The sequence below is a fragment of the Ascaphus truei genome, chromosome 4 (assembly GCF_040206685.1).
Source record: "Ascaphus truei isolate aAscTru1 chromosome 4, aAscTru1.hap1, whole genome shotgun sequence".
NCBI classification, from domain to species: Eukaryota; Metazoa; Chordata; class Amphibia; order Anura; family Ascaphidae; genus Ascaphus; species Ascaphus truei.
In genome coordinates this window covers 133177399-133195573 of record NC_134486.1, presented here as the reverse complement: position 1 = coordinate 133195573, position 18175 = coordinate 133177399, and the positions used below count along the sequence as shown (strand labels likewise).

The 18175-nt window shown below is 40.2% G+C and overlaps 1 protein-coding gene across 6 annotated transcripts in view; it reads right to left on the bottom strand.

The window, feature by feature from the left end:
• Positions 1-18175, bottom strand: part of LTBP1 (latent transforming growth factor beta binding protein 1) — a 415460-nt gene that overhangs the window by 200403 nt on the left and 196882 nt on the right. For 4 of the 6 annotated variants that reach the window (XM_075596619.1, XM_075596618.1, XM_075596617.1 and 1 more), the window contains exon 5: positions 17431-17598. The exons of 1 other annotated variant lie outside the window; for it this stretch is intronic. In XM_075596619.1, the coding sequence (XP_075452734.1) occupies positions 17431-17598 (168 nt within the window). Of the gene's footprint in view, positions 1-17430; positions 18132-18175 lie in introns of those variants that run through there. One more of the 6 variants, XM_075596623.1, reaches the window with a different exon arrangement.

Here is an 18175-nt window from a genome sequence, read left to right as displayed (position 1 = left end):
CAAACAGATGTTAATGCGTTCATATGTATGAACGTGATACATACCGAATCAGCAAACAAGCGCAATACTGAATGTAAGAACATGAATAATGACATACCAACATATGCCGCTAATGTTTTTCATTGAGAAATTTAATTGAATTGAAATTTGTTTGCAAAAAATGATTCTTTATACATAGCCCCAATAGTGTTTGTAAATTCTGCAAACAGCATTGCATAGCTTGAGCGCTATAAAATAAAACTGTTTTGACTATAATAAAGAACGGTATATGCAGTAATTCCATCTCCCAATATGACCAGCTTATTGGGAAAAGGTCACTTGCCCAACAGCACACAAATAAACGTGCTCTCACTATAAAGGGTTATCCGAAGCTACATTTGCCTGTTCAATGGCATTACACTGATGCTTGCACTCAAATCAATCCTAATTGGTCTGGAATATTAAAGTAAGAATGGGGTAATGATGGCTGTGGATATGCACTGTTGGAGCATGAAATGGCAATAGTGTTGTTTTGGTGTTTCAAATACAGATATAGCCTGAATTAATTATCCCCCTGCCAGGGGAACCAGTGGAATCATGACCGCGGCATCCCCCGGCAGCAGGAAATCTCTCCGTGGGACGTCTCATTCGGGAGAACGAACCCCCATCTCGACCCCCTCCCCACTGCAGGCAGCCGCGGATTTAACTGTTCCAGGCCTGCTTTTCTTTCTGTGGCTCCAGGGACAGTAAAATCAGGCTACATCTGTATATAGGGGGATGATAAGATGGGTAATGGTGGAGAATGAGCATAAGTAGGTTATGGCAAAGGGTGGAGGAGTTATAAACAGCACGTTTATCTAATGAAAGTTTAAAAGATTGTTGCTAAGTGACCATCATGATGCAGGTGGAAGAAATGAGGTGGACCGATAAAAACATGATACAGGCAAATGAAGCAAATAAATCATATGTTTTTTCTAACAGGTTTGTACAGGATTCTGACATATACATGAACTTAAATAAAAGCTGACACATATGGGGGGCTGCTACAGAAACCTCAGTCACTTATGTAGAAGTGGATATACACCATCAAGCTCCAGATTCTTTAGTGGTTTACCACCACATCAAAAAAAAAATGTAATCACTTTTACATCTGCCAATTCATTCAATGTTTAAAAAGTTACTTTATTTTCAGACATGGTATAATATTGTTGGATATAGGCCAATTTCCCCTCATTGCAGGACTTACTTTATATCATTGACCATTGCAGAACTAAAGGAAAGTGCAATGTTTTGCTGTGCATTGTACTACTAGTTGCCTCTGGCCATGAAGGGTTTAAAAGAAAGTACTGCACTGTCATTTCATTAAAAAGCAATCAACATACCAGCATCTGGGTGCGGCAAAGATAATCATACATTACAGTGCTGTTTTGAGACACAGAACCGCACAATGCTTATGCCATAGAATAATATCAGATTTTATACTTGAAATAAGAGTTTTACATTCTTTGAAAAGGATTGTATGGCACAAAAACAAAAGGTGATGGGGGAAAGAGGACTTTTCAAATGATGCGTTCTTGAGAACATGTCTTGTTTGGGCTGCCAATAAAAGTCAATTAGTACAAGACATGAGAAGCTCAGATAGTCATACATATCTTGCATGGTTGAGGAGAGTTGGCACTTTGTCAGCAGAATTTTGTGGGCAGCATATACACATTGGTACTGTAAGCTCCAATTTTGGGTCAACAGCTCTTGCAGTGACTCATGGCAACCCTACTGTAATAACATGACATCTAGATGCCCAGCTGGTGAATAGATAGAACGATTGCTTAAAGTGGTCAAAATGCAAGTGTTTGGTATACATTAAGGTACACTGACCACCTGTATACCAAATTATGAGGTTTGCTGATCCTCCTTTTACAATGGAAAGGCAGTATAATCACACTGGAGGTATTACTAAGGTAGAGTGCCTGATTGGTGCCTCAAGGGTCCATGTGCCATGGAACTTATAAAGTCTGAAAGAATCAGAGGTCTCCATTCATGGCTATGGATTTTCCCTATAACTCTGAGTAAGCAAATTGGAAAATATGAGACAAGACCATATCGTAAAAAATAGGAAATAGTACCAAAAAAAAGAATTAACAATACAGAGTGGTTGTTTGAGACAGACATGTTAATGAACTACAGTACAGTAATGGTTTTGTGGAAATTTCAGTGAAAGTGGAATCTTTAGTAATCTTTAGTTTTAATGAGTCCATCTGAGTTTTTTATGACCACATTCTCCATTAGTAATTGATGTTGGCTTAACTACCGGAAGAGAAACTGAAAAGTGCATTTCAAAAGAGCCTTTTTATTTAACTTAACAACATCGGAAGTTGCAACAACAATTACAAACTTACGCAATATCTGAATATCTAAATCAGAGTGTTTATTGGATTGTCAAGTTGTTATAGAGTGATTATAAAGTGATTAATTCCACTTATTTTCAGCAAACTTCTTTGAGAAAGGCATCATTATGTATGCTAGTTTTTTTATGTGGGTGTGCTTGGATTCGCTTTACTAATCTACTGTGTGTCATTATTGCAGAGGCTGCTTGACTCTGTCACCCAGAATGGGTGGACAAGTGTAATTTTGCCAGCTCTGGTCATTAATAAATATAGAGCTATTATCAAGTGTCACAACTGAATTGCTCCAATTGTGTTACTATTGACTCTGTGTCTCTAGGTGCTTTGCTCCATTTTTTGGCCAATTTGCTCCACTGGCATCATAAGCATTTTGGGGAGAGGTTAGGGGAGGAGTTAGGGGAGGAGAGAGTCAGAACAATATAATGAGATCTATCTAAAGTTGCAGCAATAATTGGTACAGTTTTCCTCTCTCTAGTCTACACCAAATAACTCTGCCATGTTTAGGTGGCGTTCGCATCTGCTCTGAAAAGATCTAATGTAAGAAGCCAGATTTGAACGATTGTCACTGCTCCCAAATTGACACCGATGCTCCGTGTTTGCTTTGTGTTGGGCTCAAATTGCACCATTTTATGTACATATCCCCCATAATGTCATCTTTATGGAATGTAGAAAAGGCAAATGATGTGAATAATGAAACCTATAAGCCAGTGCAGTTTTTCTGCCATTGTCCAAAAATGGTTGTACAATGAGTGAGCTGTGACATTAGGCAATTAAAACGTAAAATAATAGGAACCACTCACAGCGGTTTTAAATATAGAAAAGACAAACCACCTCTGTCAAAATATAACCGCAGTTGAAACGAATTATATATTTTACCTAATGGTTCAATATAAAAAATATGAAAGAAAAAGATACTGCAAATAAGTCTCCATTAAAAACTTTTCGTTTCAAATTCAAAAATTCCATTTTTTTATTTTGTAAAGATCTGCATACACGATTGGAACTGTAAAGTAATAATATTAAGAATGAATTGTTTTGGCACGTACTTCAAAGTACTTGTGGCCGCATCGGTCCTGGAGTAAATATAGATTCCTTCTAGGTTGTAAAACTTTGTAGGGGAACGACATTAATGTTCTTCAGAGACGGCATTATAGTGTACAGAGCTTTCAAAACCCCATAGATGTCTTCTGAAAGAGCTACTTTGAATGAATCTACATCGCTTGTACAATTGAGAAGTAGAAGGTACAACATATTCGTCTGAGCATTAAGGGGCCATGGCTAATATTTATATCAACAGTATTTTACAAGCATATTGAAGAACATACAGTGTTACATACTGTACACAGGCCTAAACTGGTAAAGTGAAACACCTTACAAAACTAGACAAGAAGGCTAATCTACAGAAATAAATCATGTACAATATCATCCGAAGTATGCTACTCTTTTTATCAACAAGAGTATACAGATACTGAAGTTGCCAGAATAATGGCTGACATTAGACTTTTTAGAGTTCAACATGCTTTTCTCATATCATTTTGTACAAGGTTACCCCACTTTCAGTATCTCAAGATGACAGCTCTTACCGGTGGCTAATATACAAAAAGATACAGGGGCAGTGATTAGAGAGGGTGCTATAGAACAGGGCTGCACAACATACAGCCCGCGGGCCACAGGCCCACGACAGACCCCCTTCAACCCCCCTTCTTCAACCCCCTTCCCGGGTAAGGAAAGAAGGACACGCTCCAGTAGGAGCACGCTCCAGCAGTGTCTGTGCGCGCTCTCCCTTAACCTCCCTCCTCCCTCCTCTAGCACGAGGACGCGCTCTAGCAGTGTAGCGCAACCCGGAACTTCCGGGTCTGCTGTTAGGGCGCGCATCCCTCGCGCTTCCCTCACGCTTCCCTGCCACCATCACCATCACCAGGTAAGCATGGGGGGGCTGCTGAAATGGAATGGGCTGGGGTGCTGCTGACATGGGAGGGGGGTGGTGGGCTGCTGACATGGGTGGGGGCTGCTGACATGGGAGGGGGGTGGTGGGCTGCTGACATGGGTGGGGGCTGCTGACATGGGAGGGGGGTTGGAGGCTGCTGACATGGGTGGGGGCTGCTGACATGGGAGGGGGGTTGGAGGCTGCTGACATGGGTGGGGGGCTGCTGACATGGGAGGGGGGTGAGGGGCTGCTGAAATGGAAAGGGCTGGGGGGCTGCTGACATGGGAGGGGGGTGGGTGGCTGCTGACATGGGAGGGGTGTGGGGGGCTGCTGACATGGGAGGGGGTGCGGGGCTGCTGACATGGAGGGGGGTGGGGCGCTGCTGACATGGGAGGGGGGCTGCTGACATGGGAGGGTGTGAGGGGCTGCTGACATGGGAGGGGTGGGGGGCTGCTGACATGGAATGGGCTAGGGGGGCTGCTGACATGGAATGGGCTGGGGGGGCTGCTGACATGGAGGGGCTGCTGACATATGGGGGGGGGGCTGCTGAAATGGAATGGGCTGGGGGGCCTGCTGATATGGGTTGGGGGGCTGCTGATATGGGCTGGGGGGCTGCTGATATGGGCTGTGGGGGGCTGCTGAAATGGGCTGTGGGGCCCGAATATGTTTTCCTTGTGAGGGGGGAGAGTGGTGTGAGTTGCATGGGTGGGGGCGAGAGTGGTGTGAGTTGCAGGGGGGGGGGAGAGTGGTGTGAGTTGCAGGGGGGGAGAGTGATGTGAGGTTTAGGGGGGTAGAGTGATGTGAGGTGCGGGGGGAGAGTGATGTGAGGTGCAGGGGGGAGAGTGATGTGAGGTGTAGGGGGGGAGAATGATGTGAGGTGCAGGGGGGGGTGGGATGTGTGTGGTGTGCAGGGGGTTATTGTGTGTTTGATGTGGAGGGGGAGTATTATGTGTGTGGGTGAGGGGGAGAGATGGGGGTATGAGAGATAGATGGGGAGTATCGCAAAGGTTGATGGTGAGGGGTTCTGGGGGAGATATGAGGATGATGATGAGGGGTGCTGGGGGAGATATGAGGATAGTGATGAGGGGTGCTGGGGGAGATATCTGAGGATGATGATGATGAGAGGTGCTGGAGGAGAGATGATGATGATGATTTTACCCGTGCGGCCCAAATTTTTTTTCCTTGGAGCAGTTCGGCCTTTCTCACTTTACGAGTTGTGCAGGCCTGCAATAGAATCTTGTAGTTCTGGTGTAAAGAACTGTAATAACCCAAAGATTCTCATTTTAAGTTCTGTTATTTGAATGCTAAATTGTTCTTTTTAAAATATTTCTAGAAAGTAGAGCTATAGAGGGTTATTCATTAAACTGTGATAATATTGATCGAGGAACAATCGCGCGTGGAAACAAATGGGAATTTCTATGTGGTAGTGCCCCGATAGTGCCAAATGCCGCGATTTAATGAATAGCCCATAAAACTCTTATTTATAATTGCATAGTGTATTTTAGCTTCTGCCACTGCAGAGTCACTCAGTTGTTTCTCAGATCGTCACAACATAGCTATAGAGCCCTGACAATGGAGTTAAAAAAAGATAATGTTATACAAAATGAATACACCCATTAACATATTTTATAGCAATAATCAGAGAGTATCACAGCAATGGTAATAATGCACATTGTGCATTAGAGGAAAATTAATGGTAGGTACTGCCTATTTTTTTATTTTATTATTATTATGCCCAACAAGATTAAGGTCCAAGTCTAATTGGTAAGAAACAAGGTCAACATAATTATACATTTGCTGAACAGCTAGCAAAATCTTTTAGTTAAATAATGTATATTTAAAAATGATTTAAAGTTACTGTAGTTGCCCATGTGGTATCCAAATGTGACATAAACCAGGTTTAAGTTAATGGGACAGTGTCTCAGTCAACAGGACTATCCCGAACAGCGTATACCTATAAAAAGTGGTCTCCCAGACAAATGGAGTACAGTGATTGGCTAATTCCATGCTTGGACAATGCCATCCTGGATTTCTAATATTTTAATTCAATCCACTTTGTGGAGCACTTTATTACTGACATGATCAGCAGCAGAAATGGGTTAACTTTCTAAACTTATTCTGACAGAAATTACTGTGGCATAAATTAAACAACAAAGTTCATTTGATGGCAGCTGTCTGAAACCGAGACCAACTCGTCTACATGGGAGCTGGCCAAAATTTCAACTTAAACAAGAGGCTCTGAATAAAACACCCTCTAAAGCAGCTTTCAGACATACTGTAGGATTTTCTTGACGCATTTCAAGATGTCAGTATCTGAGCCAAAAAGCTATTCTAGACCAGTCTAATCCTAAAAATAATGGGCGACTGCAAAGTCAGTTTCTATAGACTAATTTATATTGAAAGGAATACTCCTAGGGAAGATTCACTTGATGTAAAGATATAATGCATGCTTCAGTTCATACTTTGATGGAACAGCCTTCTCTTTATGACACTGGCCTTTGAAGTAAGTTACCCAAAGAGAACTGATTAACAATTTTCTTACACTTGATTAGAGTTGTGCAAACCTTTTGCCCACACTGTCAATCTTTGCGAACTGCAACGTTTGCAAGCAGTTCACCAAGTCAAAGCCTGCACACTCTGAAAAATAAGGGTGGGGAAGCAGAAGAGCGGGAAAAAGAGAGCACCCAAGACATAACACGTGGAGAGATATATGTCAACACACCTGAGATTGTAGAGTAATGCTGCACTGCCCAAATAGCCAATTGAAATATAAATACCGGTGCTCCTGGTTCAGGAATCTCTGTGAGGTACTCCAATATCTAATAGAAAGGAAAAAACCTGGGCACTGCGGATTTCTGCTTAGAAAATTTATTGTGAGCCATTGATGTATGACGCTTCGGCCTCAAATGGCATAGTCAAATGCCATTTGCATTTGAGAAAGGCCCTTGAGGCCGAAACATCATACATCATTGGCTCACAATAAATTTTCGAAGCAGAAATCCGCAGTGCCCAGGTTTTTTTTCCTTTCTACTAACACACCTGAGATACCTGGGAAATATGCGAATTTAATTCAATTTAAGTCCCAAATGCCCAAAATGTAGCAATGTCATGTTTATGCACAGAGAAGTGCCTCTTATTATATTCATTGAAACACTCCAATGTAACCGCACTGCATGGCACAGCTTCGCCTTTATTTCCTTAGCTTAGCTGATTCTGTTCTTTCCTTCTTTCCAAATTAAGGGTTTATAGTGCAGATCCGGGGATTATCGCATCGACTTTAATGCGAGCTTCCATGCAAAAGTGCCCCGATTGGCACTATAGAAGTTTAATTAATTAGTTCAGAAGGCTCATCTTTACTAAATTGTGCTAAGCCTTAAGGCACCTTAGGACCACCGAATAGACCATATGGTACCTTATAGTTTAGCACCTCTTTGTAATTATAGCCATACATCTTTTGATGGCGTCATAATGTTTTACGCATTGGTGTGTTCAGTGACATAGGAGCTGTAATGTTTGCTGCCATATGGCTAGTAGTTTAAAGAAAAAACGAACGTTTTAATTACCTTTCCATAATACGACAATGTAAACATTGAGAAATTATGTCCACGGAAGGATGCATAATATGTTTTTCACAGGTATGACCACAATTGTAAAATAAATTATAACCCACTGTAAACTTTTTTTTTTTACATATGAGCAAAAAAATAGCAAATTGCAAAAAAAAAGCTACGAGTTACAGGTCAACATCGAACATGACAAAGATCCAATATTTTGGAACTTTAGGAAATACAAGTCTGTGAAATTATGTGGGCGCACAAAAAACCCACAATGAAAATAGTTTGAATCAAACAAAATGATGTATTTGAGTCAGAAAATATTTACAAGTGATCAAATTGATATAAATTAGAGGTCCTGTATAGTCACACAAGTGCTGGTTTGCTATGCCAGGACAGCCACAATAAAGGTAAGTATAACTCAGGTTACATAATAAAATGCTGTATGGCACAACGTTAGAGTCACTGTATTCAGCAAATAAAATAATAAATATGGCTCACGAATCTCATGCAAGTGAAAAAAAAGTAAGTGACACACGGAGGTGCACCGGAACGGGGCACGGAGACGCAGCACGCAGCTCTTGAGACATCAAACGCTTTTCCAACAACGTTTACGCAGGGAAGTACCACTGGTCTCCTTTTCTTATGTGGGAGTGGGCCGGAAAAAGGGTTAAAAAAAGTCTACCATCCTGTTTGTTTGGTGGAGATTTGAGCGTTTATACACTTTGATAGAGTGAAACATTAAAAGCGCAAAACTCTCACTAAAGTGACAACGTGATTAAGAAAATGAATGGTACTTATTGTAAGAGAGAGAATGCCACACTTCCATGAATGTCTCCTTGTCCGTCCATAGTCCGTTTATAGGCTTTGCTTGAACAAGCCATGCAATTTAGGATCTTTTGGGGTATTATCTTGTGCCCCACACATGGTTATGACTTTTGTTTCCACTTGCATGAGATTAGTGAGCAATACTGTATGTATTATTTTCTTTTCTGAATACAGTGACTATAACATTGTGCCATACATATATTGGACGTTCTTTTTATGCCATACAGCCTTGTCATTATGTAACCTGAGTTATACTTACCCTTTTTGTGGCTGTTATGGCATAGCAAACCAGGCATATTGATTAGTTCATTTGGAGAATCATTTTCTCATTAAAAGCACACTTGCACTTATGTGACTATACAGTACCTACATGTTGAGTCAATTTGATCACTTGTAAATACTTTAAATCTGAAATACATCATATTGTTTGATTCAAACAATTTGCTTTCTGTGTTTTTCTTTAGTGCTGGGACCCCAAACAATTCCACTATTAGTTGGACCTTTGGGGGTGTCCTTGTCCCATGCACCGTGGCAGAAGTAATAGATTTAACACATTTTGCTTGCATATAGATGCGCTGTCTGATCTATAAGGTCATGTATTTTTAACCCATGATTACCATTAGATGAATCACCTAACTGACCAAATACATACATTCCCCAACTTTAAGACCAATGTAAAAATCACAAATTACATATTTTGTGTATGTTATGGAGACTGTAACGAACGGCACACCTCTGAGCACGTCACTTGCATGTGACAAGAGTTAAAACACACAGCTATCTAGCTGACTCACCTTTCACCTATGCAAGGTACCTCAAATGAGTAATATCTACCCTCCCTCCATCCAATATATGTCTTTCAGAAAAAGAATTATAGTCGCCAGGGTCTTTGGTCCCTGGTTAATAAGAAAATAAGCACTTAATACTTTCTACCGTGTTCGTTACAGAGATTTTCAAAGACTTTTCTTCTTTAAGAATTTCCATATTCTTGTCTTTCCTTTGTTTTTATCATTTTAAAGATACGTACACTCATTAGAGGTGCCATGGCAAAAATGAGCATGCCCGTCCTGACAAGGCATTTTAAGATACTTGATATACACAGATACTTTGCATTTGTGTATGGTGCAGCATGTCCATTCACAGGGGAAAACTATTTCTCCTATTTGTAAACTTGTAAAGTTTATATTGCTCTCTTACGCCCCATATATAATTGCAAATAAACAGAAATTGGCGTTTTTACATGGCTAAATTAGAGACAAAACGGAGATATCTGACTTTTATATTCTATGGCATTTTCTGTGACAAAAAAAAAAAAGGGTTAGAAGCGAGGAACCCAATTACTCTACAAAAGCCAAATGTAACTCAGAGCCTCTGGTGAAATCATCTAAATTAACAATCCAACGACTTGCATCTGCCAATCTGAATAGACGGCTTGATTTGGCAGCATAACACAACGTTTGACAGAAAGGAAATGATAATTACAGAAAGTATGGCCGTTTGAAAAACTTTTTACCAAATAAGGATAAGACTGAAATGTTTCAAGTACAAGCCGTTCCAAGAAATGTATTTTCCCCAACCCGCCCCCTACCCCCCAACCTGTTAAATGAAAGTACTGTCTAATGTCCATAATGATTTATTATTAATTTGCTAATTACTCTGAAAAAGGAGTTGCCCTGTGGTTAAGACATTTGTCTATGAAGTGAGAGACCATGGTTCAGGATACAAATGCAGGTCGGAATAACCTGGGACTTTATTGTGCCATGCAATGAATTTTTTTTATTGCAAGCTCATTAGGTCAGGGATTTATTTACATATTTTTTGTTCAAACTCTCTGGCTGAGGAGAATGAGAACATACGGATTCAAGAAATGACTTCTAATTTTTCTGCACCATCATGGCAGGCTGCCAGAGTGTCTGTAAAGAAGGTAACCAGAGTACATACACAGTTTATGGGGAAGTTGTATATATAAGTTTCCTTTAATTGTAAAAAATATCAGGATAACTACTAAGAGAAGGCATATGGATATTTTTAAAAAGTGCAATCTCTGTTGCACAGCAGTAGGCCAAGAAGCAAATATAACTGTCTCTGTTTGGGACTTTTCCTTTTGATCTGCCACCATTGGCACAAATCTACTAATTAAAATCCTTTATGGTGAGTAAAAAAAGTGACAAAAACCCTCCATCGTACATTCAGCAAGAGGTCTTTTAATTTTTTCGAGGTCCAATTTCACATTTAACAAATGTTATGCCCAGAAATGACATATTAGCGCCAAAAAAGTTTGATGTAAATGAGTCCGCTTGAGCAAAATGTTCAATGTTTCTAACTTTGGGTTTCTTTGTCCATTTATATCAAATGATATGACAGCTTAGGTACTGTATTACAACAGAATGCAGGATGCAAACATCGGTTTTGATAAAGTGATCTATAATATCTAATTGATTAATAAACCTAAAACGACAGGTGCAGAATATTCGACTTTATATTAAAGATGTATTGTTCATTATTATATCCGTTAACACTCTATGTCAGAGCAGCTTCAATAAGGCAAATATAACGGACACCAAAAGTCATGGGGGTAGCCATGTTATCCGTGAACTTCCAGACCTTGGGGACCTGAAGCATTCATGTTGCTTGTGGCAGGAAGCTCAAATCAAGACACACAGATACACACAGTGAGATAGGTAGAGAGAAACACAGAGCCACTGAGAGACAGACACACATACACAGAGATACATACACACAGAGAAATACACAGAGATACAGACACACATGTGTGTGTGTAAACTGTATTCTTTCCAGTGCTTCTAAAATTAGAGGGTCACCTTATTTTCGGGCAAATACAGTATTTTTTCTGTGAGGCATTTTTTACTTTTGTCAGTCGAAATAAATACTGCGCCTTTAAAAAGGGTTTTGGGATGAAGAACAATAAAGCATGAGGCAGCTGCCACTGGTTTGCGGTTTTCATCAGAAACTTATCCAGCATAGACAAGGCAGGACGACACATTTATATAACTTAAACATACAGACATATACTAAAAACATTGCAATTAAAAACTATTATTACAATGGTGGCAATAATGCCCCAGCTAGGTAATACTCATCTAGAATGGCCAGGTAAATACCCTGTTCTTCAGAGATTATTACTTTACAAAACAAAAAATAAACCTTGTTAAAATTAAGGAAACTTTAACTTTAAACTTGTCACATTTAAACCCTCTTGTAATTAAAAATGGCGGGGAAGTTAAGTATTTTAATCAATCTGGTACTACAGGGAGTTATGTTGGTTAGAAATTGTGTTTAAAATACAATAATTGTTTTTATGACATGTCAAGACCTTTCCTGTGTCTGTGCTGATATACAACGAGGGGTTAATTGGAGGGGCTATCCCTGATTGCCCACTAAAAGTGAAATGTGTGTAGTTTAGAAGGCTGCAGACAACTGGCAGATCATGGTCTGTCAGCCTCAAAGAAAACCTTAACATTCCTGAAATATCCCCTGTGCATCACAGAGAGAGGTGACAAACAGGTCATTATTTAGCTGGAGGGCTACATTAAAAATAGGATGTCATGGGATGACAACTATTCTGAAGAATAATGTATAGATATTCGAAACAGTTGCAATTAGACGGATGAAAAAAGGCCAAACACTTGATGTTTTGAAGGTGGCAAAAGACAGATATCGCTTTCCCCTGTGAAAAAGATGTTAGGCTGTAAAATTTTTGATGCAGGTGTGTATTTAAGAACAGAAGATGGCATCTGTCTAAGTATTAGAGAAATTAAGATATGAGGTCTTTTATATATTGAGTCAGACTTAAAACGTCAAGAAAGGTTGTTTTTTCCTTTCAAGTCATAAATGTTAGCTAGTGCTAATTTACGACAAGGTGTGTTCACACGTCTTATGTGTGTTTCAGTGTATAAGGTCTAGGCATAAAGGTTGGCATGTTTTAATAGAAAATCAGTATTCAACAAGAGGTGTGTTTTGGGATCAGAAAATGTGAATTCTCTTCTACTCCAGTGACCTCTCTGGGACAGGACCTATAACATATGTAAATGTACTGTATAGGAATTCTGTTTATGTTTTGTCCTTTTATTTTAAGAAACTGTTCTGCATTTATTGCAACTGTATGTTCTTGTAATAATCTTTTTCTGTAACCTAAGCACTGTATTTTTATATATATTAAAATAAAACTTTAATAAGTAATTCTTTGGGCTCTGCATAGGGTGACCAGATGTCCCGGTTTAGCCAGGACAGTCCCGGTTTTTAGGGTCCTGTCCCAACTTTTTCAGGTGCTGTCCTGTTTTTTTGGCCATCCCTATCGTGCGCCGACTGCGGATGTGCGAAGAGCGCTTGCCAACTACGCATGCGCAGTTGGCACTTGCCGGCTGCTTTTGTGCATGCACAATCAGTACTTGCCGACTGCGCATGTCTAACTGGCAAGCTCCAACCGTGCATCCGTATGAGCAGCCGGCAACTGCCTATCGCGCATGCGCGGTCGGCAAGCGCTCTTCGCGCATGTGCAGTCGGTGCTCGCCAACTGCACAAACGTGACATATATGGTCACCCTAGCCTTGAATTAACTGTTTGCATGATTTGTATAAAGTAAAGTACATTTTCAGGCACATTTTGATCCAACAAAGTTTTGTGTTAAGTGCATAATTTTTTCTTTAATAAACAGTGACCTTAGACCCTATAGATACATATTTTATTTGCATATTTATTTGGTGGTGGAAGCAAGTATTATTGCAACAGAGTAAAGGGTAAATATTAAGTAATTTAAAGTACCTTGCGCAGGTGAAAGGCGAGTTGGCTAGAGAAGCCGTGTGTATTAATCCTGGTTACATATCTAAATCACATGCTCACTTGTGTGCTGTTCGTAACAGATAGTATATTGGGACGGCTTGCGGGGAGATACTGTTAATTTGAGGGACCTTTAAGGAAGGTGAAAAGTGGGTCAGCTATCTAGCTGTGTATTAACCATTGTCCCATATGCAGGTCACGTGCTCACAGGTGTACATGACATCTCTCATGTTTTAAGTTTTACGTGTGATTCAGTGTGAGTGATTTTCAAACACCAAAACCATGTCTAGAAGGACTGTGCTAGACATCATAACGTTCATGGTTGTCTTTAGTTCAGTGCAAACTAGTTTTGATATGAATGTGCACTGCCTTGGGGCACATTTCCTGAAAGTTCTGGGCGAACACCCGTGTTGTATAATAATGACTTAAATCCTTTTACTTTGACTTTTGCAACCTTGCCACACATTTAGACTATAATGTGGTAGTTATATGATTATAACCTGCACTTATGAACAGAATAGAGATCAGAGGTTTTTCCCTTAGAGCTGCAGACAGCTAAAGGATTTCAGTGGACAATTTATTCTGGTATGCAGATCCAGAGTATAAGCAGAGCGGAACAGCAGAGGAAGCTAGAAAATGTCCAAGACAATGTGGCCCATGTTTACAAAGTGGTGCTATTCCATATTCAAGCGAAGGGGCCGTAGGGTGTGTTGCAGCGCAGGAAGGTGTTTTATGGACCAGCAAGATAATAGTGAAGATAACAGCTGTCCTTAATGTAGGAGAATGTATTTTGATCCTACCAATAGCTCCAACTGAAGTCGGGCACATAAGTATATCAAGATTAGACCTAAGCTTTTCTGTGCGGACACGTAGGGGGCCATGTATACAAATCTGTAGCAAAACTGGAGCACAAACAGCACCAGATTCATCAAAGAAATATACTCACCAAGACACACAGATAGCCACAGAGAGATAGACACAGAGCCACAGAGACACACGGAGAGATAGACACACACACACACAAAAATACACACAGAGAGACAGATGCACAGAGAGACGGACCCACAGAGAGATGGACGCACAGAGAGACGGACGCACAGAGAGATAGACGCACATAAAATGGAAGCAATCTGGGAGATATTTTTGTCTCGGTTTTGCAGCTGGTACACCATGCCCTTTGTGCCTTTAAATTCTATGATGGACAGACCTGGTACACACAATTAGATGGTTGACAGAAGATGTTCACAAATGTTAAACTAGTCAATTACATTTATTGTAGTGCCTGCACAGTACTTGTTAAATTCAAGCCCACCTAATATCTGACTCAACAGAAGGTTATCTTAATGTTATGTTACTGCTGAAAGTAAGAGATAATGTCATTGTACAGTACATGACTTTAATTTATTACAGCATAGAAAGATACTGTTGCCCTAGGTGGATACAGCTGGTTTTCTTCCAGGAACAAGGTGTGTTACAAGCTGTGACAGGTACATTCCTCCTGTGTTACTCAGATCCTCTACATATTTTAAAGATCAATCAAGTTGTGATACAGCCAGCTAGCTGACTTATTTGAAATGAACTGACGCCAAAAAAATGTAAACAGTGTGGGGGAGATAAAAAGCTTTCCCCCCCCCCCTTCTCCTGTTCCCGGAAATAATAGAAAGCGGTGGGAGTATTTTAATCATATATACTGTTGCACCTGCATTTATCAACAGCTATACCAGAAATTTCGTTCGACCATAACAAGCTTTTGAGAAATGTGCCTGAGTACGTTTGCACAGACATTGCACAGACATAGGAATTAGGCTTCCACAAGGGTTGCTTCCAGCTTCCACAAGGGTTGTTTGATCTCTAAGTGATTCCCATTTTTCCAGACAAATACTGTACATCAGTAGAATAACATATCACGATTAACAAAGAAGCCTAATACATGTAATATCTCATGTGCAGGGTTCTCATTACATTCCGTGTCTGTTTGCACTTGCTGGTTCTTATATGGTATGTCATTTTATTTATGTCATTTATGTGGTTCTTCCATAGTACTGCGCTGCGGAATATGTCGGCGCTTTATAAATAAATGATGATGATAATAAAAAAATTATAATATACAGGAGATACAATAGTGTAACTTCTGTCATGGACTATGCAGTAGATAATGCTTTAATATGGGGATTGGGGATCACAGCTAACAGAACAATGTGGCAGCAATTTCAAAGTTGAACTGACCATGGGTGGGAAAAAACGTTCTTACAATAGTGGTCATGGTTAATAATCTCCTGAAAATAAAATATTTATATATGAAATAGGACAGGCACTCGAAGATCCAACGGTGAAATGTATTCCTCAATGACACCTGGATGGTCTGCACCCTATTGCCACCTATATGTACACATATGTAAGTGCCTTGTTTTCTGGACTGATATATATATATATATATGTGTAGAAAAGAGATGGGAGAAGCTATACAGAAGTACAGGTTGCTCTTATCTAAAGACCCCCAAACCAGATAATAAGTAAAGCTAATATGTAGCAAGAAAACTGGCTATTATGAGAGTTGTAAAGGGTGTCTTCTCCTTTTCTAGTGGTACAAATCACAGTAAAACACAGGAAGATACAGCTTTAAATATAAACCGCTCTATATTGTGAACAATATCACAACACCACATATTTCTGAAACTTTCAGACATTATTTTCATGTGAATAAAGTGGATGTGTGATGTGATTATGTAGTCACTAGGGGGTAATAGTGATAGTGTCTGTTAGTTCTGTCGGAGCCACATGTGTGCACCTGCCGCTGGCAAGCTAAAGCACTAATGCCTTCTTTCCTTCTGCCATGCTAGTGGTTAAGCAATTGAAAAGATATAGGGGTCAGCAGTCATCAAAGCACGATCCGCGCTATCTTGCCCGAATATCTGCCATTAACTTTATTGGCAGGTATCGCCGACCTTGGCTGCGATAGCGCAAATCTAGCTTTGACTCCCAGGCCAATGTGTGCTAAATCCTAGACCCATTAAATGAATAAAGCCCCTTCAAAACTGGAGAGACCAGCAAAACGTTTCATATCCATTCTGATTATGACTTGGAAAATGGGCTAAAAATGTAGCAATTGCCTTGCGGTTTTGGCACTGGACTCTGAACTGGAAGATTGTACAGTAGTTCAAGATTAAGTAAGTCACTTCATCTAATTTTGCCTAAATTACAAACAATCAGTTGGTCAGATATTTAGGAAAGATGTGTACCTGTACTGTTCTACGATGCGCAATTCAGACAAGTTAAAAGCATCAGACACAAGAAAACTAAATGGATGGGCTTAGTGAAAATATCAAAGTAATGTTGAGAAAAACAAACAGAAGAATCATTTCAGAATTGCAAAGAATAAGATGTAGTCCCTTTGAATACAACAGATACCACAAATGATACAGGAGCACCTCAGGAGGCCGGAAAACACTTGGTATAACGTGAACAATTCTAGCTTCACTTACAATAACACACACATCTTCGCATTAAATCTCTAGTGCTCATTTTCCTCTGTTCTTTGATAATGCAATCTTGTAACAAGCCTTTTCTTATTTTTATTCAAAGATGATTCCCATCCTTTTTTCTCTAATAGTCACAAATATCTGACTTTCACTCCATTGTTCTGCTACAGAAGAGAGGCCTATATATACATTATCTTTTAAGGATGTCTATGGGCAACTGGATAGTAAAGAAAACACTTAACATTTTAAATATTTGAGCATTTCAATTATGTATTTATAATGAATGTATTTACTATCTTCTTTTTTTTAAAGGAAAAACTGCTCCATAGAAAGAGTTGAGAGGAGAAATTACCAGTACAGAGGTGTAAAAGTGAAGCCTGCGTTTGAAAAAAAAATGTAACCTGTGCCTATGTATATTGAGCAGTACACACAGCACATCAGGATCAGTGACTTCTAGTACTTACCTACTCTGAAGTTACTGGATGTCAGGGTGTCAGCAGCGTGACCATTCTCACTAATAAGCGTGGTGGTATTTCCTTTCTCACAGCTGTTCTGACAATGCCCCTTGGTGCAGGTCACTTTGCAAATGCTGGGTGTGAAGACCACCTTGATGCGCCCTGTCTGGTTTCCCACTGCCAGGGGAGGCACAGAGAAAAGGAAAAATAGACAGATCAGCTTGGTATCCATTGGTTTCCTCCACATGTATGGGGGGGTGGGGAGGGGGAGAAATGTGCTAAATAGAGAAAAGTATGGGAGAAGTGAGACAGCTTCTCAGTGCTCTCTGCTCTGTATCCAGTGGTGTCTCTGAAACAGGAGTAGGGAGATTAGCAAACAGAACTCCGGGATGCACTCCAAAACCACATTTAAAGTCAAGTCACCAGAGTGAGATTAGTAATCACAATGCTGTACTTTATTCACGGCGAGAGAGAAAGTGAGAAAAAAAAGGAGCAAGGCACAGGGCATGACAGCTTAAATAGTCCGCTCTGACAAGCAGATGTAATGCAAAGAGGCCGGCTGTACACCTAGGGGAGAATAAACTCCTGTTTCTTCCTGTATACTCCAGCTGTTCCTGCCGTTATTAAGTCACTCTCTCTCTCTCTCTGTCTCTCTCTCTCTCTACAGTCCGTCCCCTGGAAATGTTTTAGGCATGCGGTGTGTCTGAGAACATCTGTCTCAAATCTCCTGGCACCCCATCCTGGAGTGATCAAA